Source organism: Electrophorus electricus, chromosome 13, assembly GCF_041902795.1.
Source record: "Electrophorus electricus isolate QZ-2024a chromosome 13, ASM4190279v1, whole genome shotgun sequence".
Classification (NCBI taxonomy): domain Eukaryota; kingdom Metazoa; phylum Chordata; class Actinopteri; order Gymnotiformes; family Gymnotidae; genus Electrophorus; species Electrophorus electricus.
Genome location: NC_137509.1, coordinates 2492716 through 2520275, shown reverse-complemented (window position 1 = coordinate 2520275; position 27560 = coordinate 2492716). Strand labels below are relative to the sequence as shown.

At 46.1% G+C, this 27560-nt stretch overlaps 1 protein-coding gene across 4 annotated transcripts; it reads right to left on the bottom strand.

Annotated features, from left to right (window-relative positions):
- Positions 1-566: 566 nt before the first annotated feature.
- LOC113587160 (polyamine-transporting ATPase 13A3-like) lies at positions 567-27560 on the bottom strand. 4 transcript variants are annotated; one of them, XM_081694959.1, is made up of 33 exons: positions 27405-27548; positions 24896-24984; positions 24302-24371; positions 24006-24179; positions 22687-22884; positions 22514-22584; positions 20181-20264; positions 19936-20005; positions 19517-19651; positions 18218-18290; positions 13244-13375; positions 12762-12977; positions 12419-12576; positions 12120-12308; positions 11828-11889; positions 11482-11632; positions 10597-10719; positions 9534-9687; positions 9017-9137; positions 8762-8886; positions 8073-8296; positions 6377-6526; positions 5936-6015; positions 5797-5839; positions 5543-5652; positions 4828-4924; positions 4628-4700; positions 4051-4228; positions 3359-3540; positions 3152-3240; positions 2941-3021; positions 2593-2685; positions 567-2155 (listed from the first exon to the last, which is right to left on the bottom strand). In XM_081694959.1, the coding sequence occupies exons 3-33, from the start codon at positions 24350-24352 to the stop codon at positions 1904-1906; spliced, it is 3939 nt and encodes a 1312-aa protein (XP_081551085.1). In that variant the 5' UTR covers positions 24353-24371; positions 24896-24984; positions 27405-27548; the 3' UTR covers positions 567-1903. The 4 variants fall into 4 exon arrangements, with proteins under 4 accessions (XP_081551085.1, XP_081551083.1, XP_035375922.2 ...); XM_081694957.1 differs by lacking the exon at positions 24896-24984 and having other exon boundaries at positions 27405-27560; XM_035520029.2 differs by lacking the exon at positions 24896-24984 and having other exon boundaries at positions 12810-12977; positions 27405-27559.

Below are 27560 nucleotides of genomic sequence, written 5' to 3'. Positions count from 1 at the left end.
GGACCCCATTTAATAATCAGCAAATAGAAATCAAATCAATGTCCAAAATATCTCTTCAAATGAATTTTAACAAAACTCGTTGCCACCTTCAAATGATATACCACTTATGAATCAACGTACTTGATTAATTTAATCCAACATAACATTTGAAGGTACTGGGCGCTAATTTACTTCAACACGTCAGCCATGCTAACTACGTTTTAATTTTCGTGATACTTCCATCGCAACTGGGCGACCGATTCGCGATACCGTGTAGGTCATTAGACGTCCGTCTCTTGGTGGTTGAAAAATACATCAATATGTTTAATCAGGAACCATCTCTGCAACAGTGTTTTTCTCTTGAAAGAATGCCTCATCTTAAAGCATGCGTTACTGCCTTACGTTTGTCTGTTGCTTGTATTTTATATGTAGCCGACCATCGTTTTTCGGTCACAATATCACTTCACTTTCATACACAGCCTGTATAACCAGTCCATGCTTTTCATTTTTCTCGCAGACTAGGAGAGAGCACGCAGGACCGTGAGCCTTAAAGAAAAGCTGTTTTCATATATATAGATACAAATATATGGGTGTTTTCATACATTTATTTCATCATGCACCATAGCAATACACCTCTTGTCCCACGTGGGAAACCGAGTCTGTTCTTAGTTCGTTATGTCGGTCTACTTTCTGATATCCGGTTGGCCAACTCCCAAAAGCACCAGACCATCTTGTCAAAGTCCCGCGTCCATCCGCTTCAGTACACCCCCCTCTTCAGTTGTTGAACGGAAAACAAAACGTGCGCTGAATTAAACTGTTTTAAATGGGAGGAACCTAGATGAATGTAACCAAGTAAACGTACATGTTTGACCTCACCGATGTACGCTAAGTACCCTCTTGTAAAATAACTCAAAAAGTTAATATAAAGTTAATGTAATGCAGTAAATGTAGCACATTACTACCTATATGTGGATATTAACACCAATATCTCCAACAGCAGCTAATCTCAGCACCAGCTCACAAATGATCCAACTTCACCCTTGATCTCATAATGCATAGCTAGAAAATTGCATCATTACTGAAGTTAATGCTCTCAGAATGGATTATATGACCTGCATCTTTCCTGTCTGACAGTTTTGAGTATTTCTAACAAAATTACAGTACCGTACTTAAGGAGAATTCAATCCAGCATAACCATGAAAATGGGTATATCCAACTCATTTGTATACGTGGTGTAGTCTACATTACATGTATTTTCATACATTCACCAATCCTATGATTCTACCATCTGAGCTACACCTACCTTGTTTAGCAGTACGCCCACGACCTGTTTCTAATTTTAAAAGTGGAGGAACATGAATAGGATTTAGAACAGTGCCAGGTCGGGTGTGTCTGCAGTGTAGTCTACACCTGTGGCTGCACTACAGTACATTAAACTGGCAGGGTTACATGTGACAAAGAAACACTGTAACCCAGGTCACAGAAGAGGAGGTTCCAGGTCTGTGTGGTCCATCAGTGTGGCACGTGAGGAGAGGTTGGGTGATGTAGGTGGGTAAAAGACCAAGGTCACCGGGTGACAAGCCTCATTATCAGATACATTCAGTCCCATCTGGAGAGGATACATCAGCCAGGGCTGTGCTGCGGTGCTCTCTGCATACAGGCTGGGAGTTATGGAGTCGTAGTTTCCCTAAACCTTGGAAAAATGTGAGAGTGCTCTGATGGTCCGTTATTGGTTCAGTACAGTTTGGCATTAACGTTAGTACCGTTCTTATTCTGGGTATTCTGAGTGGGTTTTAATCATTTCTCTTGAGAGGTCAAGAGTCTGTGACATGTGAGGAGTCATGGCTGCATTATGGCCAGTGCAGCCTTTCCAGTAAATATTCAATTTTATTACAGAGATTAAGCAACACGTTGGTGATCTAAATCAGTAAAAAGTTGTGGAGGACTCTGGAATAATGGGAAAGTTCAGCCTCCTGCCCATGGTACTGTATTCTCGTGTGGGGGTTGTTCTGTGGTCAGAGTGTGTGTGAGTGGGGGTGCAGTACGTAGGCTTGGGGGGCCAGTCGGGGGCATTCTCCACCTCCCGGGACACATGAGCATAGCGGGCATGCCGGAGTTTCCCCCTCCTGCAACAGAGCCAGGTCAAGAACCTGCAGCCGTAGTGCTCGTTTCCCCACTGGTGACACACACACACACACACACACACACACACACACACACAGATGTATAACAAAAGAGAGGCCTGAAAAACTACTGAGGGGCAGATATATAACAGACATGAGTCTCTCCATCAGTTTTATTCAGCATTTGTTGCTGGTGTCATAGGACATGTGTTACAGGCCCGAGACATATCCTGCTGTTACGCTGTTTGTGTTTCATTGTGTCCTGTTTAAGAGTCAGAGAGAAGTCTTTGGTTATCAGGCTTCGCAGCTGTAGTGTGCTTCACATTGTGTCAGGGGAGGGGATCTGGACCCACCGTCATGTGACATCAAGCACTTCTTAGCTAGACAAGGTTAAAATCCTGGCAGAGCAGGGCAGGCCTGATTGTACCGTGACGTGACGTGGAATCATTCAGGAAGCAGGGGAAGTGAAAGGCAGCGTGGGATTGCTAACCTGCGGCTTGCGGCTGCCGGCGGCATTCCCAAACCCACCCGGTTCATCTGCCTCCCCAGTCAGCCACAACTCGAGGAGCTGCAGGAACACGGTCTACGGAAGATTGCATCGAGAGGGCGGCCAATCACGTGATTGGAATTAAATCAGACTTAACAGGAAGCACAAAAACAAAACAAAAACACCCATTATACTTCCTGGTTGTTTTTTAATGATTCATACAGTTAAGACAAAAATGATCTATCTCAGCGTCCCGTGCGTCCAAATTTAGGTGGCAGGTAAATCACTAAGTAAGCAAAGCAGCAACGGGAAGAGGGTGAGAGTGAAGGGACGTGGCGGAGGGACGCCTACCTCCAGCAGAGCAGATGCTCCCGAGTGGACCATAATGATGACGACTAGGGTAAGGCGCCACTCCAACGGCACACACACAAACTTCATACACACAGAGACAGACACACAGCCAGGTTGAGGTGAGGGTCTGGATCAGGTGTGTGTAGAGTGTAGGGTGCGTGCGCCAAAGATCCTCAGTTTACCCACGGCCAGGCTGAACAAGGGGTCTCACCTCCAGGATGTTGTCGATGGCAGGCAGAGGGAAGAGCAGGATGAGGAACAGGAACAGATATAAACTCAGGCAGGACAAGACAAATGCCCCTGCAGAGAAACAGACATCAACCGGGACGCCACCTTCAAGCTCCACTGCTACTAATGCTACGCATTTGAAAAGATGGCTTTCGTGGTACTGGTGGCATGGCCGCCATGTTGTCCTTACAGTTGGTGTAGGCCGGCTGTCTGAAAGGTTTCCCTTTGGAGAACACGACGGCCACCACCAAGTACTGGAAGGAGGAGACGTAGAACAGGGTGGTGTTTTCGTAGCTCTTGATGTGCTTGTGGTTGGATGGAAACGTGACATTGTAATCAGGCACGGAGTTTGTTTTGTTCGTGGTACAAATGCTGGAGACAAGACAGGAAAGACAGAAATCATGGCACAGTTCAAACCATTTCAGTGTGAACTGATTCAGCTCATACTGTTTCAGTTCAAAGAAGTTCAACTCACTTCACTTTGGTTCTCCTTATACAGTACAGATATACACAAGTCTACAGTATAGGGAAACCCCATCTCTCTCGGTTGTTGGTGGATAAGAATATAAACATCCAGCATTGCATTGGGCCTGATACAAACTACAGCAGACTAGCAGATGTGTGAGCAGTACATCTACCACAGCACCAGACCGACAGTATCTGTGTCTACAACATCTACCACTACACCAGACAGACAATAACAGTATCAGATACAGAAAAGATGAACAGTAGGTGTTATCTGGGTGACGAACAAGCAGTTTCTGGGTCATTACCTCCTGTGCTTCCTGTCAAGTCTAATATGCAGCAAAAGTGTAACCGCCTGAGCAAGAGTGGCTCTGTATCACCACCTGCTGGACAGAGCCATGGTGTGCGGCAACTCACTCTGCCTGAGGGCTCCAGTGCTGGTACCAGCCCTGCTGCTGCACCCAGAAGAAGGCGAAGATCTGGATGACCAGAGAGAGCACCATCTGACTGAGCACGGAGAAGAGCAGCGGCAAGGAGATGAGGCTTGAGGGAGGGCGCTCAGCAACCAGCTCCTTCCACGCTGGGTTCAGGCTCACTGACGCCACGCACGCACGCACACATGCACGCACACACATATATATTAAATGCTTGTATGTAAACACATGAAAACAAACACACAGGCATGCATACACACAAGCATGAGAATGTATGCACATATTTTTTATTTATACATATATCTTTAACACCCAGTAATCTCCACCCAACATGCAGCACCCAGTAACCTCCACCCAACACGTAACATCTACCTCCTATAACCATTTTTCTCTCCCAGAGAAGATAAGTATTTATAGAAGCATGATTTGTTTATACCTTCAATAAAATATAAACACTGTAGAGACTGAAATGATTTCCATAGGAAGTAAAGTAAACCTAACGATATCTAATAATGATACTAATATGAATCTACTCATTTCAGAGAGCAGAAGCCACTCACTTGTGAAGGCGATGATGAGAATGATGGCAATGTCAATGAAGAGGAACTGAAAGTCCCCCAGGTTGCTGACGATCTGAAGGGACATCAAACACACATGAAAAGACAGAACAGCAGCAGAGCTGACGAGACTCTCCAAGACAGCCTCGGAAAACTACACGCAGGCCTCGTACAAACACATTATGGATTTAAAAGAGTCTTACCGAGTAGAGCAGCGTGACAGTGATGTATTGAATGATGCTGTACAGAGCCATGAACTTAAACACACAGAACGAGGTGATGAGAGCAGCACGACCCTCCCTGCACACACGCACGCACACACACGCGCACACGCACACACGCACGCACACACACGCGCACGCACACGCGCACGCACACACACACGCACGCACACACGCACGCACACACGCACGCACACACGCACACGCGCGCGCACACACACACGTACACGCGCACACACGCGCGCACACGCACACACGCGCACGCGCACACACACAAACACACATACAAACAAAGAAGCAAACAAGCGCACGCGCACACACACAAACACACATACAAACAAAGAAGCAAACAAACACACACACACACACACACACACACACACACACACACACACAACTCAAGTTGTGAGCTTTTATATACCAAACTCTAACCATCATTACAACTCGGCTTAAACAAGCTATCAACATCCTGGTATTAATACACATCGTTAAGGATTTTCCGTCTTGCTGCATATTGATTCTGAAACACTGAAAACAGCCTGATGTTGGTTATCTGTAGTCATATTAATTACATTTAATAAGTAATGTGGTACCTACTTAGTGTGGTTTACATCGTCAGTGGTCTCACAGCGATACTGAATGTAAAAGGGAGGGAGAGTGTGATACGGTTCTGAGGATGAAGAGTGGACAGCCGTACCTGATGAGGTTTGGCACGCAGGAGATGTTGGGTGTGCTGGAGGTGAAGGCAGAGGCTACGGAGGCTTCCAGCTCCGACAGCGAGATCCCTGCATGAGCCCTCTTTAGAGCCTGCGCACGTGCGCACGCACACACACATACGTACACACACGCACAGTGCTCCAGCTATATTGGACATTCATGACATTCAGAAGCTGTGGTCTTGTGTTCCTCTCTGCTGGGGTTTAGCAGCAGGTCCAGGAGAGACAAACTCACCCCGCAGTCGTTGGCTCCATCCCCGCACATGCACACACAGTAGCTGGAACAATAAAGAAAGCCCGAGGTCTCCTTCAGAACTGTAATGTCCCCATAGATGTTACAGCCACTGGCAACAAGCAGTGCGTGAAGTACTCACTCCATGCTCTGGAACACTTCCACCAGCTGGGTTTTTTGGTCGGGGGCCATTCTAGCGAACACTGTGCCATTGAGGGCGATCTGTGGACAGAACGAACACAAGGTGGTGTTCTTTCAATCTGACAGCAGTGTGCCTCGCGTCAGCAGTCTGGGATGTCTCTGTGCCCACGATCTTTAAACAACTGGCCCTAGCTGAAGATACAACCTGCCAAGACTTATTGTAGCTCTTGCTTTTCTCTCTACAACTCTGCTTGTGGTAACTTCTCATAAAAAATAAAACACCACATTTAAATGAATCAATTAAGAATCTTAATCTAACAAGAAGGGAATTCAGCCCAGTTTGTGACAGAGCTGTAAACAGAGACAGAGCAGAGACTATTTCATTATTCAGCTGTTCTTTGGACTACAATCCTGGATAATGAGGTGTTGAGGTCGTGCTGACCCTGTGGAGGAGCTCGGGGAGGTGCTCCGTGATGATGCTCAGGGACCTGCCACTCAGCGCAAAGTGGAACTTCTCCTTCTGCTTGGGATGCTGCTCACAACCTGCCTCCTGGAACTCCATGTCAATCAGCTGTGTACACGACAGGGACACCTGCGTGAGAACAGGGACACCAGTATAAAAACCCCATTTTAGTGCTGGGGGAGCAGTGTCAGACAGAGAGAACATTTCCACATTTTGCTTACACAAACTGGACAGACCACAGACTCAGATCCAAATGTTGAATATATTTGATTTGAGTGGTTTACAGTTTATAGACACAACCGAACAGAACCAAACAGAACCAAACACATCCTACCAAAACTCAATGACACGGATTCAACTCACAAGACAAACTAGCCCACAGATACAAACAAACAGAATCCAACCCAACCTTAACCAGCCCATCACAACCAAGACAACCCATCACGACCTAACCCAGCCTATCATGACCTAACCCAACCTATCACGACCTAACCCAGCCTATCACGACCTAACCCAACCTATCACAACCCAAGACAACCCATCATGACCTAACCCAGCCCATCACAACCCAAGACAATCCATCACGACCTAGCCCAGCCTATCACAACCCAAGACAACCCATCACTACCTAACCCAGCCTATCACAACCCAAGACAATCCATCAGGACCTAACCCAGCCTATCACAACCCAAGACAACCCATCACGACCTAACCCAGCCTATCACGACCTAACCCAACCTATCACAACCCAAGACAACCCATCACGACCTAACCCAGCCTATCACAACCCAAGACAACCCATCACGACCTAACCCAGCCTATCACAACCCAAGACAACCCATCACGACCTAACCCAGCCTATCACAACCCAATACAACCCATCACGACCTAACCCAGCCTATCACAACCCAAGACAACCCATCACGACCTAACCCAGCCTATCACAACCCAAGACAACCCATCACGACCTAACCCAGCCTATCATGACCTAACCCAACCTATCACAACCCAAGACAACCCATCATGACCTAACCCAGCCCATCACAACCCAAGACAATCCATCACGACCTAGCCCAGCCTATCACAACCCAAGACAACCCATCACGACCTAACCCAGCCTATCACGACCTAACATAACCTATCCCAGCCTATCACGACCTAACCCAACCTAACCCAATCTATCATGACCTAATCCAACCTATCCCAGCCCATCACGACCTATAACCCAATTATTTGACTTTTTCTCTTTTTTTTGGACAGGCTTCACTATACATCCATAATACACAGACAGTCTTTTAATGCAACATCGATCGTGTGTGTGTGACGGCAAACACGCAGACACACACAGCTTTTCCCTCCCGCACGTTTAGTTATCATCATCTCTCAATCTCATCCGTGGTAGACCAACGATAACTGATGATGATAACTTTAATTAATATCCAGTGTTTGAAATATCAGTTTAGAATGTCTCCAAGGCACTCTTCATTAAATAAAAGCCTTTATACCGACAAAGCTATAGACACAGTGTATCCATAGCCATGCTTAAATAAAGGTGCCATGGAGATTTTCTATAGAGCACCTTCTAAATCTGTACAAAAGTTTCCCTTCTAGTACCACAACTGAGACATAGAATAGCAAGTAAAGGGTGCAGGGCTGGTCATGTGATCACGCTCACCTGGAAGGCTCTGGGTGCAGGGTCAGGATAGGTTAAGGAGCTCCCGCTGGGCGCTGGCACGGGGTCTGGACGGATCTTGGGTGTGTGCTCGTGGCTGTAACGCCATCTGATGAAGGCAGGCTGGTCATCGGTGGGTCCTACCGCGTCGGCAGTGATGACCCTCTCCCCAGGCTGGATCATGCCACAGTCTCTCGCCACAGAGATGGCGGTCAGCATGTTGTCACCTGCACACCAAAAGATTCAAACGTTTTCAGATAAGTTGCTTGCATTGCTTTGCTCTTCCTTTCTGGGTGATTATATATATTGTCTTCTTTTCCCATGTCCTTCTTTCTTCATGTAATACAGTCGTAAAACTTCAGAATCTTTTATTCGCTGCTACTGGTCAGGTGCAGCGGTGCTTTGCTAGGATGGAAACAGCAGAGCAGAGCACAGTGATGACAGCACACAGGTGCACTGACATTACTGACAACTGTGGAATAAACAGAGAAGACACAAGCACACGGCGCTACCTACAGTATGTGCACAGTAACGGGTAATTATTCAAGGCCGGAAGATTAACAAGACACGTGTAGATTTCCGTGTGCAAAGTGAATTCAAAACTGCGTGATATGAAAGGGCTGTAAGCCTTGCACACCCTCAGACCCACAGCGGACTGTGCCAAGCTCCAGCGTGTGTGTGTGTGTCTGTACCTGTAACCATGACGGTGCGGATGTTGGCTGTTTGCAGCTCCTTCAGCACCGCAGAAGTCTCGGTCTTCAGCTTGTTCTGCAGTACGACCAGCCCCAGGAAGTCCATGCTCGTCTCGATCTGATCTCTGCAGCGGGCAGGGGAGTCTCGTTACCGCACCGCTGAGGCCACAGCATGATGTATGGAATGTCAGGCTACAGCGGGTCAGCGAACGAGAGCAGGAAATCGCCACCCTGCTCCCCTCACATCGTCTGTACCTGTTGAGACTCTGCACCTTGTGCCAGGTGAGTTTGGCATCTAGTCTGCGCTGGGCCAGTGCGATGACCCTGAAACCCCGGCTGGTGAAGCCCTCCAGCTCCTGAGCGAAGTTTTCTGGAACTGCACATGCCAGAGAGTCAGGAGTGAGTCTGAGATACTGGGACTGGGACACTTAGAAAAGGTTCTAAATCAAAGCCAGTAATCACTGTAAATCTACAAGTTTCATTGTGATGACTGATGTGAACTACTGGTGTAATAAAATGATTTAAAAATATTAATAATCTAGCAAAGAAAAGAGTACACTGATACAGAAGCATGCTATTAAGGTTGAAGGATTCTAGGCACCCACGTCAACCTGGAAGTGAACATTAATTTAATCTAACAGCTGAAACACCTTAAAAGTGCATCATAGTGCTAATGCTTCAGTCTGTCAGTCTGTTTGAGATTCCCAGGTCACAGAAGGTACTGAATACTGGCTATAGCCTCAAAGATGAATAAGGAGTGCATCAGACTGACCTGTGTCAGACTTGCAGAGGCTGGCGACGATCTCTGGCGCCCCCTTGAGGTAGGCCACCATGAACTTCTCTCCCAGTCGCCTAGTAACCACACTCATTCTCTGCAGATCCGACGAAAAGGGGAAGAACCTCAAGATTCCAATTTCGTACAAAGGCTGTGAAGTAAGAAGCACCATGGAGACACACGTGCGCACACACACACAAACTAAAATAAGTGAACAGCTGTGTATTTTTGTAGTGAGGCTACTTTATTTTGTAGTGACTTTAAATCAGCAGCTGATACAACCCCTGAAACAAAATCATAGAGAAGGTCAAAAGTAAATGAAGAGAAAATATACAGCACAAAACCGCTCATTCTGAAGACAGAGGACAGTCTGATGAAGACAAAGTGCAGTTTGATGGAGACATAGTTCAGTTTTATGCAATGACTGTTCTGCACGGGTCCACTAGGGGGCACTCCAGCCCTAACTGTGCTTTCTTTTTCCTTTTTTGAACTGGAAACATTTATTTGTATATCAGAATGATTCATTTATATTGAATTGAGTTCATATTTCACATTTATTCACATTCATTCATATTCCTTCATATTTCATATTTATTGAGCTTGCTTCATTCTGAGTTCACACAGCGATGTGCAGTTTTTCCTTCACAGCTACAAGCCTGCGGGCCCCATCCACCCCGTTGTGGACAAACTGCTGCTCACAGCTGGGCCTCTCTGCACAAATAACTATTACATAAATAACTAGTTAATCATTATGCACGCTTACAGCCAAAGCTAAGGAGCAGAGAACCAAGGAAAGATGATGTCAGACGAACAGGTGTCCAAACAAGTCAGACGGATGGTTCAGGCGACCTCCAAAACAAGTCAGTCTCACGACACGGTGCAGAGCAGCACTCAGTCTAATCACACACACAGCACATGGTTGGCAGGAAGTCACCCTGCTGGCAAAACCGCTAAATGCATCAACCCTGCCAGCGCTTTAGAATACCGAGCATTAATTGTGTGCAAGGAAATGCTGTGACGTGAATGGGGAATTGTGTGTGTGTGCGGGGACGGGACATACCATGCTCTGCTCTGAGGCCATGGTAGAGGTTCTATCCGCCTGGTGCTGTGCTGGGGGCCGGACTACAGTGGGCATTATGGTATTGTGGAGGGCTGTCTCCTCCTCAGTGGCCTCCTCCAGAATCTGCACTCAGCAAACACCATCACAAAAACAGCAACATCTCACCAACATCACTATAGCAAAACACCAACAGCAACACACCGACTACCACTAGAATAAAAGCAACACAAATACCATCACAGTAACAGCCACACATCACAATACACAAGACACACAACATTAACAGTTACCAGTATATTAGTAACAAAAGAAATGCTGTTCAGATTCCAAACATGCTTTCAGTTTGATCTTTGACCAATTTATGTCACTTCACATTTAAGTCCATCGGTGTCGAGATGTTCAGGTCAATCTCTTGGATCTGGTGGCTTTTGGGGTCTAAATGACACCAACCTACAGAGGGCCCTGCAGATGGAGACACCACCCTACAGAGGGCATTGTAGGTGGAGACACCACCCTACAGAGGGCATTGTAGGTGGAGACACCACCCTACAGAGGGCATTGTAGGTGGAGACACCACCCTACAGAGGGCATTGTAGGTGGAGACACCACCCTACAGAGGGCATTGTAGGTGGAGAGGCCTGCTGTTCCTTTAAAAGGACACGAACAACCCACCCTGTGGAAAAGGCTCTCTGATTCTCTTACACTTTTCTAAACGGTGTGAGAGGACCATTTCTGTTTGCCTCTCAATATCTTCAGCATCCAAGAGGTCACAGTTGAGTTAACATAATCCAATCTCAACAAACAGCAATATAATCACAGTGTAGTGTTTGGTCCATACTGTGGCCTTCCTGAACATTAAAACTGTTGTCCAAGCTGAGGACTCACCCATCCAGTAGCGCTGAACACCTTCAGGTCCAGCGGGTCTCCAGAGAGTTCCCCCTCGATCTTTGTGAGGGAGTGACACGTTGCCATGCACGACACAAACGAGGACGGGGCCAGGAATCCTGCAGACCCCTGTTCCTCCTGGAGACAGAATCTGGACAGACCAGAGGGTCAGAGGGTCAGAGAGGGGAGAGAGAGGATCAGAGGGTCAGAGAGGGTGGATTCACAGAAACAACAAATAATTCAGTCTATTTCCACTGTCAAAATTAGGTTGGTTTTTTTTTGCTTGTTTGCGTGTGTGTGTGTGTGTGTGTGTGTGTGTGCGCGCGCGCGCGAGACACAGACCCACCTGCCCTTTTCAGCTCTCTGGATGGCCCAGAGGTCTAGGCCGTCCTCTGTAAGAGTACCTGTCTGTGTGCAGAGGAAACACTGTCAAGAACAAGTTCTAATGCACAGTGTGCAGGTGGGAAACACAAGGTTACATGAGGGCCCTGACACTAACACAATCACCAAATCCCAATCCCAAATCCCAATCCTAAATCCAGATCCCAAATCCCAAATCCCAATCCTAAATCCACATCCCAAATCCCAATCCTAAATCCAGATCCTAAATCCTAAAAGCGGGATAATCATTCAGTGACCTTGTCAAAGCAGACCAGGTTGAGCTGCCCACATATGTTGATCCTCTGGGGCCTGACACAGAAGATGCCAGCACGACGGAGACGACGCTGGGCATACACGATGCCTGCTGTCATGGCCGCTGGCAGTGCAGGTGGCACTGTGATGGTAATGATGTCAAGAGACTCTGTGATGATGGTTTTAGTGGGAACCTGCAGCGGGCAGACATGAGCTGAACACTTCCCAAACAATCTCCAGTTAGGTAGGAGAATGTACCTGGGCCATGGGTGTGTACCCAGGCTGCAGGGCCTTCTTCATGTACCTTGTTCATGATGTTGAGCACTATGGTGTAGATGAAGCCAACGGCAGCCACGCCCACCAGGCAGAGCAAGAACAGGTACGCGTCTCTGTAGAGCTTAAAGTCACTTGGTTTGGGGTAGAGGATGGAGCACACCAACTGCCCCTTCTCTGTACTGAAACCTGAGAAACACACACACACACACACACACACACACCCCTGGGTGAGTTGAGCATGACAGGTAGATAAATGCTTTTTCACTGTAAATCCACATTTACGATTCAACCCTTTTTGACTGGGAGGAAAAATGGAAAATTTTTCCTGCAAAAACATATGCACCTATTCAGAGTACTTACAGAGTACTTACAAGGTAATGGCTGTATTATACTGCATGTAGACAGTCTAACAGACTGACCAGTACGTACGACCAGTGCTTTGACCGGCTCTCCTGAGTAGAAGCGTGTCTGGATGACCTTGGTCCCACAGAACAGGGTGTGTCGCTTGTGATCTCTTGTAGTGTAGACTGACTCACCCTCCAGGCCTGCACTTGGTAGACTCGTCTTAGTCACAGGTACGCTCTCACCTGGGAAGAGAGAGAGACAGACAAACACACACATACAGGACACATTTGGGAAAACACACACTACTGTGCAGTACCAAACAATTCTTCAGTGTGTCATTTGAATTGGTAAAGGTTTTTTTTCTGGGCAAAAAAACAATCACCCAAAATTACATTTGTGCAATGGAAAATGACATGTATGCAAAAATTCCATTAGCAGCCAAAGCTCTGCTGCAGCTTTTGAAGTGTATTAGATGTTTTGAAGCGTATTAGATGTTTTCAGACAGGACCTGTGAGCATGCTCTCGTTGACGATGCAGGTCCCGTTGAGCAGGGCTGCATCACAGGGCATGACCATCCCGCCGGCAGGGATTATGATAACATCACCCGGGACCAGCTCAGTGGACAGTACCTCCATCACCTCTGCAGTCAATCAAAAGCATCTCACAATCTCACACACCTAGCCTGCACTTAAACACAACAGCCACAGCTCAATCTCGCTGTCTCTGTCTCTTCTATGCTCAGGGACTAATGCAGTGCTTAAATGTCATTGTTTTATTTTCAGCTGTTTGGTTCTCATGACAAATGATGAAGCCATTACTAAAGTTGCAAAACCTATAAAACAACCTCACTGGAATAATGGACATTACAAACAATTTTTTTTTATAGTTTTTTTTTTTTTTAATCTACCAATAACTTAACCTGCAAAAGACTGAAAAAATGTCTCGTCTTACAGATGAGTGGCTGCTAAGTAAATGAAACACATCATCAACGAACATTTCCGAAAGACTGCAGGTCTATAGGATTTATGTATACTGTGAGGTTACTGGCTAAAGAAATCATGAAAAACATTCAAGGCTAAAAGCACAGATATTACTGGGGCAGTGGAGGGCGTGGCCAGGCTCAGTGAGGGGCAGAGACAAAGCCCAGCTATACCATATCACTAAAGTGCTGAAAAACACTGGAATAGGATTACACACAGAGCCTGGCATTAAAGTGCTGAAACACAGCGTGAGATCAGACACAGAGCCTGGCATTAAAGTGCTGAAACACAGCGTGAGATCAGACATAGAGCCTGGCATTAAAGTGCTGAAACACAGCGTGAGATCAGACACAGAGCCTGGCATTAAAGTGCTGAAACACAGCGTGAGATCAGACACAGAGCCTGGCATTAAAGTGCTGAAACACAGCGTGAGATCAGACACAGAGCCTGGCATTAAAGTGCTGAATCACAGGAATGTTGGAGTAGGATCTTGGCGGGATATACACACATGCAAACAATCTCTAGGTTAGGAGAGCACGACCCGAAAAAGAGAAACTATCCAGTGGTGAGCAGTCCAGCACTCTGGGCGAAAATGCCTTGATGATGCCAGAGGTTAGAGGAGACCAGACTGGTTCCAGCTGATATATTTGATTTTCCATTTCTAATTTAAATTGTTCCCCATGTTTTAATTAAGTTTCTGCATTCCAGTCAGCACCTAAGGAGGCACTGAGCTCTGCTGAAACAAGGACGAGAAGAAATCTCATCTGTGATGCCACTTGGAAAACGGTGGCGAGGTGTCGACTTCCATATGCGTAGTCCTTAGTTAATTTATCAATACTTGTCCTAGGAGTTTTGTGATTCCAAATAAATGTTTAGGAGGACTTTTAGTTGCTGGAGTGACCGAGCTGGGTGCAATAAAAATAAGTTTGCACCATCTGTAAATGAAGTTCTTGTGAATTGTCTAAGGGTTCTACTGCCAGTAAGAAAAGTCCTGGGGAGAGTAAACATCCTGGCCTACCGCCTCTAGGCACAGTTATATAATGTTATATCATTAGTGGATGTTATACCATTAGTAGTGATCTCTACCTGAGGGTTATGATGCATCATCTTCACCCAGCCTATAAAGGCCAGGCCAAACCCGGATTTAACCCAGATAAAACAGACATGATAAATAGACATGGTAATTCAAGCCTACCGGAGGCTTTTTCTGCATCCAGTGTTACCGTCATTGTGTTTAATCCGTTATTGTGATTGGTGGCGTATAAAAACCGATTTATTAATTTGGGTAGAAACTGGCTCAGTATATTTGTTTTGTAATCTGCATTGGGTAGACTTTACAAATCAGTCAGAAGAACATTTGTTGGAGTTTTTGTCTTGTTTATAAATAACTGTTATTAAAGTCATGGAAAAGGCACCAGGTTGTTCCTGGGTCTTGGTGTCAGGGTCTTGGCCATCGCCGGGTGATCTTCTAGGCTGCAGGGAGCAGCCTTTTCAGTTTCGGTTATCCTGAAGGGTGATTAAAATCCTACCACTCCACTGGTGATAAAGTTGGTAACTGAACGTGTCAGTCAAAGCAGGGTTGTCTGTGGTTTCTGATGTATAAAGCCTGGAAGAGCACTGGCTAAAGGTGTCATTAATTTCTTTTGGATTATGTGTTAATGCGTCATGTTTCTGCAGGAAGACGATGTTTGATTTCTCCTCTGCCTTTAACCAGGCTAGGCCATTACCCGCCTTATTTCTCCCAGCTTGGTAGATTTCTGCTCCGTAAGAATGCTTTTTTCTATGATGTAGGTGTTTGCTGTATTATATCCAAGTTGTTTATTCAGTAAAGAGAAGATTCTTTGGAGCCTCAGTTCTGGTGTTCTTTCTCCAACTAAAATTTCTTTTTAGAATTCATTCAGAAGCATACCTTCTTTTCAGACTTTTGTATATGAAATAACTGTGTCTCATAAAAAAAAAAGCTAACTGGGGCAGAAATCTTGAGGTGTTCCCTTATATAGACAGAGTTCAGGTTCTTTGAGAAGGGTTGGATAAGGCTGGATAAGGTGTGTGTGTTTTGTAAGCCATGTTACATGTGCAGTGTCAGGGTCAGTAGAGAGTGATCTGATATGCTATAGACAAAGATTCAGTTTCCACTGTTGTTTTGTTGTCAAAACACTCCGTGTGATGAGTGTTTTGACAACACAAAAATACTGGATTCGGGAGTGGGAATTTCGAGGGCACGGGCAGAAGGGGTAATCCCTGGTTGGAGGGGTATCTCCATAAAAGCCGAGGTGTTTTTGCCTCTAGCCAGCGCGGCGGTAGAGGACCTGTCAACTACTGAGGCTCTGTTCAAAACAGCCTACTATATACAACCAATACTCAGTATTCATTATATACTGAGTCCAGTATGCAGTGTGCAGTATTTCAAACACAGAGTAGACAAAGACTGAAATCCCCTCCTGTCAGTACATCTCATGGCATTCAAATAATTTAAGAAAGAAATCTTTGAGGGGGGGAAAAAAAAAAAAAAAAAAAAAGTCATCATAGTTTGGAGCGGAAACACTGGAAGTTCAGAGATTCTTAGTACGTGTTGCCTGCATCATACACCTTCCGCCCGGATTGTGTTTTTCCATAGGAAAGGGCGGGTTGGTATTCAGAGGGATTTCTGCTCCTGTGGCTTTGAGTGAAATGACGAAGCTGCCAGCCCCATTCACTCCCAACTCTCCGTCTCATGCTCAGTCTTTGTGAGGTGACCTTGCTGTACAGACGCAATGTGTCTTCAGTTTCTTCAAATAGCCACACACACATGGACACTTAACTGGTGCATTGACATTATATGATAGAGTTTATGTATTTTGAAATGTGTACTTCCAGGCATCAGCAGTGATCCCTGTACTCTACAGTGTTCTAGTTCACTGGTATATTGGACCTACGGTACTGTACTAGGACGTATTCTGTAAGGAATTGACAAAGCACTTTGTGAGTCGCTCTGGATAAGAGCGTCTGCTAAAAGCTGTAAATGTAAACATAAAATATGATGCAAACTTAAGAGTTTCAGATTTTGTTACTTTTCATACTAATGTCATGTACATCAATTCTGAATGACTTATTTGGAATTAAATTCAAAGTGCTGTCTAGAGTCTAATTTCATGAGAATGCTTTTCAACTGCAGGCCAGTTAGTGAGCAAATCAGCACTAGCGCTCTTAACTTTCATAACTAATGGTTTTCTCTTACCTTTGCCTTTAATATACTAGATTTTCTCTTTATACAAACATAGGTGTATAACATGGGCTATAGTGAAGCCCTGATTAATCTGGGCGTGTAAGGACTGAACGACTGAAAAGGTCATCCAGGGACCCAGCCTGTCAAAGTGAAATAAAGACACAGTCCACAGAGTTCTAGGGAAGACCGGCGTCTGTTCACATTTGTATAGAAACAGTCATAGAGAGGGAATCCTTGTTAGCTGGGAAACACGGTGTGAAAGCAGTGTGTGATCTGACAAATGCTCAGGTGTGATGGCATCTTGGTAGAGCAGTGTGCTCCACTCCAGACTGGCCTGTCTGACAACTGCGCTTTCCCGTCAGACCTGAGTTTCTCCTACCACTGCATTCATCTGACAAGGTTTCAGGCATTGAACCATTATTACTACACATGGTAACCTAACACCAATGTTAGCGATTAGTGCGTTATTATTGGAGTTAACTGACATGTATTGCTTATTACAATATATGTGAACTGCGAAGAATATATTCCCAAAATAACTACATATCTTTATGCAATAATTCATTCTCAAACAGCCAGCCCAAAAGACTACAACCTCCAGCTTTATCAGTGCAATGCTGTGAAAATTTAAACAATCAAATTTCTAACCCTAAAGTCCATATTTAATGTTTGGTAATTAACATGGTTGTAACTTGCAGATTTTAGCCAGATCCAGTCGCGGAAGGCATCCCACCCTCACCTCCACGTCACCTATCCGCGCTTTCTATGTGAGGCATGCGCGCCAAAAATATCTGACAGTCCTGGAGGAATGCTGCCTCATGGAGTAATCTCCTAACTGGTTAGGACAGCCAGACCGTGTTGAAACGTTTCATTTTCATTACAACTTCAACATAGCAGGCTCAAAAAAAACAAAACAAAAAAACCCCCACACAAGCCGGTCTTCAGAAGAAACCACTTTACAAGGCTTCCCAGTAAAAGGTTAAATGGCGGCAAATGTAGGAATATAATGTGCATGTAAATGGATATTTTTCTGACAGCTGTCAGGATGTAAAAAGCAGATCATGTGTCATTAAAATAAATCTATAATAAATGTATTAAGTAAATACTGCATCTTTCATCTTAAGCTGCATTCCTCAGTAGCTACAGTGAAACTATTATGAAAGGTACGTACTTACAACGGCGAGGGGTGTGGACCCGTGAATGGGTTGTGGGTGTGTTCTGGGTGTGTACTTCCACGCAGTCACCTACGTATTCTATAGAATAACTGCTATTCCTTAAATAACTATGTATGTATCACCTTGGTCTCCCCTGCAGACAGAGACGCGCGCGACGCTGTAGGCTGATGCCATGTCATGGAGCATGATGTATTGCTACGACAAGTGAGAGAAGGAGAGAGAGAGAGAGAGAGAGAGAGAGAGAGAGAGAGAGAGAGAGATTGTGTAGGGTCAGACTACCACATATTAAAAACTATTAACTTTTTAAATCCAAAATATGTCTCATATCAAAACAAACCAGCCATTTGAATGCCATAAAGTGAATATGTTAATTAATTAACATCTCATGTAGAACTGCTTCTCCAATCAGGACTCCATAACTCGAGATGGTACTCCAGCATGGCTATGTCTGGCCAAATCGGTCAGAACCTTCTGTATGTAACTTTAAAACTGCTGCACAAACATATCACAGGCAGATCTGCCCAGAGAGCAGGTGTGAAATGTGCGCCATAACGTGGGAGGCGGGGCAGGATGCAGAGGTGAGCTATGACGAACACAAACGTTTATTTAACACAAACAAAATTAAACTAAAATACAACGAATGACATGGCACGTTAACAATACAAAACGACAAGCAATAAACCGTTTTGCACAACGGCACAGCACAGCAGGGCGGCTGAAACATAGCCTACACCAGGTCAAACAGGACAAAAGACAAACATAAAACAGGACCTTACACACACACACACACACACACACACACACACACACACACACACACACACACACACACACACACACACACACTAACAAGGACAATAATGAAAGACAGGTACGACACGTAATGGGTTGACACGGGAGGGGTGTGGTTCTAAAGACACCCACCCACACATATCCACCCACACACACCCACCCCCACACACGGACCTGAGGAGGAGTCGTGTGAGAGGGTGGCTGTGCTCTGACGCATGCCAAAGTGAAAGCAGGCGTAAAGGTTGTTTCTTTGCCATTTATATGTTTAGATGTCCATGTGGCTTTATGTAAATTATACAATTCAATTCATTTTTGTACTTCACAAATTCTTTCCTATTTCAGGGAAATAGCAGATTAGCTTGTTGACAGTATGTCTGAGTAGCGATTTTGATTTGTAGCAGTCATCATTACACACATTTCACATGGGCACGCACCGCTACAACTGGTCTTAAGCACAACTTTAATTAATGTAACAGGCATAAAGTCTGATAAATGGCCTTGGGTATGAGCAGTTTAGCAGTTAGGACTCTTCGTTAATCCCTATTGATATGACCAGCGCTGAGACTCCAGGACTCTCAGACTCCTTTACTGTGCAGAGCCATGTCAGTACGGCGCCTGCACGCACTCACCTTTTTGAGGGTGTAGAGGGACATGGTGATAGAGATGGCTGACATGAGAACGATAGCAGCAGCGTAGTAAAGGTAAAACTCCACAATCCACAGAATCACACTGAACAACTGGAACACGTAGAAGGGGTTCAGCACCTACACACACACACACACACACACACAATCAGACCTATCCCCCCAAAACTACACATACATACCACGTAACATCAGTCACACTCACCGTCTAGTCATAATCACACACCACATTTACTGACGCTATAATCCAAAGCGATTTACAATTATGACTGAACACAATTGGAGTAAATGAGGGTTAAGGGTGTTGCTCAACAGCGACAACCTGGCAGTGGTGGGACTTGAACCGGAAACCTTCTGATTACTAGTCAAGTTCCTAACCACTACACCAGGGACACTCTGCCTACCTCGTTGACAAGAAGCACGAAGAGTGAGGGTACTTCTACAGCGATCTCGTTCACTCCAAAGAACAACCGTCTGACACAGGAGGGGTGGGGGCAACAGGTTAGAGCCCCTGAAACAACTCAAACACTAATAAACACGTATTAAAGTACACTGAGAAGATGCATGTTTCTTGGGGGTAGTGTGCCTGTAATTGTGTCTGTGCAGGGAGACACCAACATGTGTAGTGTGTGTGTGCGCGTGTGTTTACCTGTACTCCTGCACTGCTTTGCATAGCCCCAAGTTGTGTGTAGAGAGGAGAGTGGTACAGGTCTCATTCAGGTCCTCTACCCCCCTAAATCACACACACACACACACACACACACACACACACACACACACATATATATATATATTCATTTATTTATTTATTTGCACGTGCATGCTGCTAATTTCTGGACACAGTGGGCAAAATTTATAAAACATGCCAACAGATTTAATGTGCCATTATGCAAATATGCAAATATGACAGAATGTCCTCATTCGTAGCTGTACTGTTGGCATAATATTTGCCGTTCCCACTGCAATTTGTTCTCATTCCCGTACAAGATCGGTGATTTATACTAAACACAGCTCTGCAAGAAATACCATCCAAACCTGTCCAACGGTAAATGTCCCAGCAAGGAGCCAACATGGATTGGATGATGAATTTCTAAGAATGCTTGTTCACACATGCAAGTCATTGACAAAATTCTGCATACACACCCGTTTAGCTAACTGGTGATTTTATTTCAATGGCCCATGTCTGGTCTGTCTGGAGTGAGCATGATGGGAAACTTTACAATTACAGTAGGAGGACGACATGCAGTAGGATGTCAGAATACCATGAACTGTTGCCACTGGTCTCATGACTGGGGTTAGTCGGTCAGCTGTCTCCTGTCATGGGTGTCACTGGTCTCATGACTGGGGTTAGTCGGTCAGCTGTCTCCTGTCATAGGGGTCACTGGTCTCATGACTGGGGTTAGTCGGTCAGCTGTCTCCTGTCATAGGGGTCACTGGTCTCATGACTGGGGTTAGTCGGTCAGCTGTCTCCTGTCATGGGTGTCACTGGTCTCATGACTGGGGTTAGTCGGTCAGCTGTCTCCTGTCATAGGGGTCACTGGTCTCATGACTGGGGTTAGTCGGTCAGCTGTCTCCTGTCATAGGGGTCACTGGTCTCATGACTGGGGTTAGTCGGTCAGCTGTCTCCTGTCATGGGTGTCACTGGTCTCATGACTGGGGTTAGTCGGTCAGCTGTCTCCTGTCATAGGGGTCACTGGTCTCATGACTGGGGTTAGTCGGTCAGCTGTCTCCTGTCATAGGGGTCACTGGTCTCATGACTGGGGTTAGTCGGTCAGCTGTCTCCTGTCATGGGTGTCACTGGTCTCATGACTGGGGTTAGTCGGTCAGCTGTCTCCTGTCATAGGGGTCACTGGTCTCATGACTGGGGTTAGTCGGTCAGCTGTCTCCTGTCATAGGGGTCACTGGTCTCATGACTGGGGTTAGTCGGTCAGCTGTCTCCTGTCATGGGTGTCACTGGTCTCATGACTGGGGTTAGTCGGTCAGCTGTCTCCTGTCATGGGTGTCACTGGTCTGATGACTGGGGTTAGTCGGTCAGCTGTCTCCTGTCATGGGTGTCACTGGTCTCATGACTGGGGTTAGTCGGTCAGCTGTCTCCTGTCATGGGTGTCACTGGTCTCATGACTGGGGTTAGTCGGTCAGCTGTCTCCTGTCATAGGGGTCACTGGTCTCATGACTGGGGTTAGTCTGTCAGCTGTCTCCTGTTACAGGTCTTTCATATGTATGGCCATGTTTGCATGTCAATCCATGGCTTTTCTCCTTTGTCACAGGTGAATTTACCACAGTGGTAAGTTGACACCGTTACACTAATCATCACCACAGCAACGTTATGATTAGGAATTAAATACCACATGACACATTTTGCATGGCAAAGTGTGTTTACCAACAGATTTGATGAATCTGGCCCATAGTCTAAAAATATGTTGGAAAAAAGAGGTAAACATACAGGGAAATTAACTAGAAACAAGATACGGCTGGAACTAAACTGAAACATTAGCACACATGATGAGAGATGAGGGTGGAGATGGAGACCGAAACAAAACCAAACCACATGGCATCGCTAGCCTCCAACCACACCAGGGTCTCTGGGAGAATGCAATTAACATTGTACGGGTTTTTACTAATACTCGTTAAATATTGCTCCGCCCGAATATGGGGCTGGAAGGTGGCATCAAAACCCGTAAGGAAAAGCAAGGACTAGAGCCAAGCCTCCCCTGGCTATCGCCATTATTCGGGCAACGTTGACATGGATACATTTCAGCGAAGAAGAAAACAATGACTCATCACCTGACTCACTCACATCTGACAGACATATAACCAACTAATATGCCTTATTTGGGCTCTTTATAACTGTGAGCTACTGACGGACATGTTTCAGCACTTGGTGCAGTAGCCATCAATGTCAGAGCTGGATGCCGGTTTTCTCCACGCCGCCTGCTGTTCTCAACCTCTCTCTGATGCTGTACATCCCAGCAGGTCTCTTACCTGAGCACTTCGAAGTTCTGAAGAGTGTTGCTCCAGAAGTACTTCATGCTGTGGTGGGTGAAGTATCGAACCTGAAGCACACATCCCAAAACACAGATAAATGAGTTACACACCCATTCAAGCACTGGAGGGCTGGAAAATGTGTCAGGTCCGTGCTGAGAGCAGCTCAGTACCTGCACAGGCAGGGTCTGCAGGCCAGGCACATCCATGGTGGTGGAAACTGCCGGTGCACTGGGGGTGTGGGTGGGTGTGTCGCTGGAGTTTGTGTGTATGAGGTGAGTGTCAGTGCGGAGCTGAAAAGGGTCAAAGGGGCCGTGGCTTTTTGAGAGCATCACCTTCACCTGCACTCGAAACCACCTGTGAAACTCATCCTGCAAATACACACACACACAGACAGATTACAGAGTCTCATTCATGTAAGTTATATATATATATATATATATATATCAGGATGTATGTGTGTGTGTGGCTTTGGAGTGAAGCCGCAGTGTGTGCGCGCTCATTATGTAAGGGGCAGGGTGTGTGTGTGTGTGTGTGTGTGTGTGTGTGTGTGTGTGTGCGCCATGGTGCGCAGCAGGAGTCTGTGTGCATCGTGTAAGGGGCAGGGTGTGTGTGTGTGTGTGTGTGTGTGTGTGTGTGTACTGTGCTGCGCAGCAGCAGTGTGTGTGCGCTGTGTAAGGGGCAGGGTGTGTGTGTGTGTGTGTGTGTGTGTGTGTGTGTGTGTGTGTACTGTGCTGCGCAGCAGCAGTGTGTGTGCGCTGTGTAAGGGGCAGGGTGTGTGAGTCTGTGGGTGTGTGTGTGTGTACCGTGGTGCGCAGCAGCAGTGTGTGTGCGCTGTGTAAGGGGCAGGGTGTATGTGTGTGTGTGGGTGTGTACCGTGGTGCGCAGCAGCAGTGTGTGTGCGCTGTGTAAGGGGCAGGGTGTGTGTGTGTGTGTGTGTGTGTGTGTGTGTGTGGGTGGGTGTGTGGGTGTACCGTGGTGCGCAGCAGCAGTGTGTGTGCGCTGTGTAAGGGGCAGGGTGTATGTGTGTGTGTGGGTGTGTACCGTGGTGCGCAGCAGCAGTGTGTGTGCGCTGTGTAAGGGGCAGGGTGTGTGTGTGTGTGTGTGTGTGTGTGTGTGTGTGTGGGTGGGTGTGTGGGTGTGTACCGTGGTGCGCAGCAGCAGTGTGTGTGCGCTGTGTAAGGGGCAGGGTGTGTGAGTCTGTGGGTGTGTGTGTGTACCGTGGTGCGCAGCAGCAGTGTGTGTGCGCTGTGTAAGGGGCAGGGTGTGTGTGTGTGTGTGTGTGTGTGTGTGTGTGTGGGTGGGTGTGTGGGTGTACCGTGGTGCGCAGCAGCAGTGTGTGTGCGCTGTGTAAGGGGCAGGGTGTGTGAGTCTGTGGGTGTGTGTGTGTACCGTGGTGCGCAGCAGCAGTGTGTGTGCGCTGTGTAAGGGGCAGGGTGTGTGTGTGTGTGTGTGTGTGTGTGTGTGTGTGTGGGTGGGTGTGTGGGTGTACCGTGGTGCGCAGCAGCAGTGTGTGTGCGCTGTGTAAGGGGCAGGGTGTGTGTGTGGCTTTGACTCTCCACTGTGGGATCCAGTAGAGCAGTAGCAGCAGCAGTCCCCCCGAGCAAAAAACGCCCACACACAGCAGGAGTGTACGCCAGCGACATGGCACGTAGCCCCACACCTCCTACAGCAGAACACACACATGCAAACAAATGTAGGACCAAGGTAAAATGTGAACTACTGAACTTCTGCAAAACTGCGTACGTTTGACATTTAAAGAGGCAAAGGGTGTGTCAGAGTTCTCACCATCTCATCCTCCAGGCCTCTGTTGAGGAGTTTGGTCCCCTCCTTCTCCATGATTTAGGATCTGAGCTCCCTGAGAAAAAAACCAAAAAAACCCACAACACACCCATTTACTAACGCGCCACTGAAACGCCAGCCACACAACTACAGTGCCTAGTGAATGGCAACAGGTGACAATGAACACTTCTTACACTGACTTAATAAATATGGTATGAACTAATGAACACTTCTTGAGTGGTGATGAGTGGTGTATTGGTGTGAGGGTACTGTAGTGGGGTGAGTGGTGTATTGGTATGAGTTACTATTGGTATAGTAATGTGGGGGTGGTCTAATGGGGTGTTGGTGTTGTTCAGTGAGGGTGGAAATGTGAGAGTGTTGTAGTGGGGTGAGGATGGTGTAATGTAAGCACGGTTTAATGAGGTGAGGGTGGTGGAGTTTGGTGAGGATGGTGTAATCTGTTGATGGTGGTGTAATGGAGTAGGAGTGGTGTGGTTAGGTAAGGGTGGTATAATGAATAGAATGACAGCTGTGTCATTTGTTGATGGTGGTGTAATGAGGTGGGGGGGTGTAGTTCATCAATGGTGGTGTCATTTTTACTTGGAAGATGACATTGAAGACAATGTTCCTGCAGGAGCGCTTTGGAACATAGACAGAGACAGTCCCACAGAGGAAACGCTCAGATAGATCTGTGCACATGAGAATATTTTCTGTCAGACTGTACTGGAATCATGTCACTGTAGATTTGCCAGAACACATTTCATCCCACACACACTGTGGAAAATGGAAATAGAACTTGCTAGCCATCATATCTGCCCTGTGTGTTACTGTCCTCCTTTAAGGTTTGGTGTAAGACTACAGCTTTGCCTTCTGATGCCTCGGGCTCAAAGAGGCCTGTAGGTAAATCAGGACCAACACAAAGGAAACACAAAACAAACAAACAAGCTACAGCATATTTGACTGATTGGGTCCACCCGAAAACACAGAACATACCGATAAATGATCTACAGAAGTCTGTACTAACTGTATGCAGATCTGATTTAGACTGTGGTGGTCAACTGGGATCTAGCTGTGTGCATAACTGAAAGAATGAAGTGATTTGATTCCATAGCATATTCGATAGATAGTAGCCAATACACTATTTTGGTCCACGGGATGGAGTATAATCCAACTACTCAGTGGCAGCGCATCATCCTGTGTGCAGTGGACAAACAGACCAATGGATAGCTGTCCCAGATTAACCATTTCAGAATCCCAGCTGCCAGGAAGCTGTAGATGTCTACTGTGAGATTAAAGATGACAAATTAGCACTGGGTTAATGTAAGGAGTCTGTGCTTATATCTAACAAATGTTCACTGCACAGTAACAACCATCACCATAACTGAAGCTAGAGCTGGCAGGCCACCAACAGTTAACTTGTTCTCTACAAGTAGTTAAGAGACAGTGTGAAGCCAATCTGCTGACCAAATGTACAACTTGGACAAGAATGGAAATTAACAGAGTAATGGTGCTAAAGTAGAACTACAAATCTGGATTACAGCATACAATATACAGCAAGGCAAAAATACAGCACGCCTATGAAGAGTGTAACATGCAGTCTGCATGATGGTGTAGGATGGATCAAACACTCCACCCAGATTGCATGTCTTTGTTTAAAACACAACAGGAAAGCCAACGTAGGATCAAATGAGCTGGATTTAGGGCTGACCACCATGCAAAAACAGTAGGCTAATAATGTTTTTAAAAAAGCAAGAATATGATCAGATACATCATTCCCACAATCAAAGCCCTCTGCAGAAATGTGCTGTAAAACCACGTGTGTCCAACTGACTGTGCCAGGTGGTACAGGTTGAGTTTAGGAATGCTCTCAGCTGGGTGTGACTAGGGACTCCCACAAGCCCCTGAGGACGAAGGAACAGCCAACAGGAGTTCAGGAAGGAGCATGTTTGCCAGACTGACAAACAGGAGCTGTGCCCCCTTTGGGGCTGCCAAACAAGTTCAACTGTTCTGTTGAAAGTTCATCCCAAACCACCCCCCCACTCGCGCACGCACACACACTCATGCACACACTCTCACACCTCTCCACTGCCCCCACAACCCCTCCCCAAACATGCATGCACACGCATGCACAAATGCACACACACATACATGCATGCATGCATACAACTGTTAAGAAACAACTGCCTTAACTGAGTTATAGCCAGCTTCATTTACTTGAATAACTTTTAGAAGCAAGTATTAATAATTATACATAGTTTAATACAAACAACTGTTTGAAATGACGTTGCTTAAAGCATTTTAACAAAATGATCTCAGTTTCAGACACAAGTGCACAACATATTTCACTTTTATCACAGTGACAGCACAATACGAACGGCATATTTTTTACTCTGCGATCAAAGATCTTTATCTAAACGGAATTAAAAGTTCTTATCTGCTGATATCCGGGGGGGGGGGGGGGGGGGGACACAACGCTTACAGAAAACACTTCTAGTTACTATATGTGAAAGGGAGGTTTATTCCGCGTGCTACAGGACAACACCAAGCACCTCCACCCGTCATTGATCTGGTGCGACTTTGCCTCATCAAAACTTCCTCCGCGTAGCGCCTGCCAACTTATTCATTTTGCGTGCCAAATATTTAAAGTGCATAAAATATTAAACATACCGCAGTATGAAATATAATTATTAATAAAGAGAAACCTTTGTACTATGACAAACATATCTTATATGATTAGACACAAAGTAATTCTATTATTGAAGTGGAGTGTATCATGTAAAAGTAGTATTTCATCATTAAACCGGTCCTCTGAGTGAATACGCATATGTATTTTTAAAGTGTCTCTGTTAGTATACTCGCTGCACACATTTAAACATGTATTTACATTTAAAATGTAAATAAACTATTACATTATTATAAGTTACCAGACCTCGCTTTGCTGATTTATTTGCTGCCAGACAGGTATGACGCGCGCGCGCGCATCCTGACATGCCTGAACGCGTCAAGGATCCCAAAAAGGGAGTTAAAGAGCTTCCCGATGACTTTACGACGGACTTACCGAAGCTTGGCGGACGCGCTAATAATCCGCTCGCATTGCGAGAGTACCAACCTGAGCGTGCTGCTAGAGTGCGGGGAGAGCCGCGAGCCAGTGCGCCCGAGCTCGCCTGCTAACGTGCACGAGGCTGTCTGCAAGCTCGCGCGCCGCACACCGCGCTCAGGCGCTCGAGGCGAGTTGCTCCATCTCTACCGAGGAGGAAGTTTGGGA

Bases quoted from the DNA above. Each gene is read 5' to 3' on its own strand.
- LOC113587160 (XM_081694957.1), bottom strand. From the start codon at position 24,352: ATGGAGAAGGAGGGGACCAAACTCCTCAACAGAGGCCTGGAGGATGAG. The intron at 20,006-20,180 runs GTAAACACACGC...CTCCTGTGTCAG, and splicing joins AAAGCAGTGCAGGAGTACAG to ACGGTTGTTCTTTGGAGTGA. The intron at 10,720-11,481 runs GTGAGTCCTCAG...TGCTGAGTGCAG, and splicing joins TGTTCAGCGCTACTGGATGG to ATTCTGGAGGAGGCCACTGA.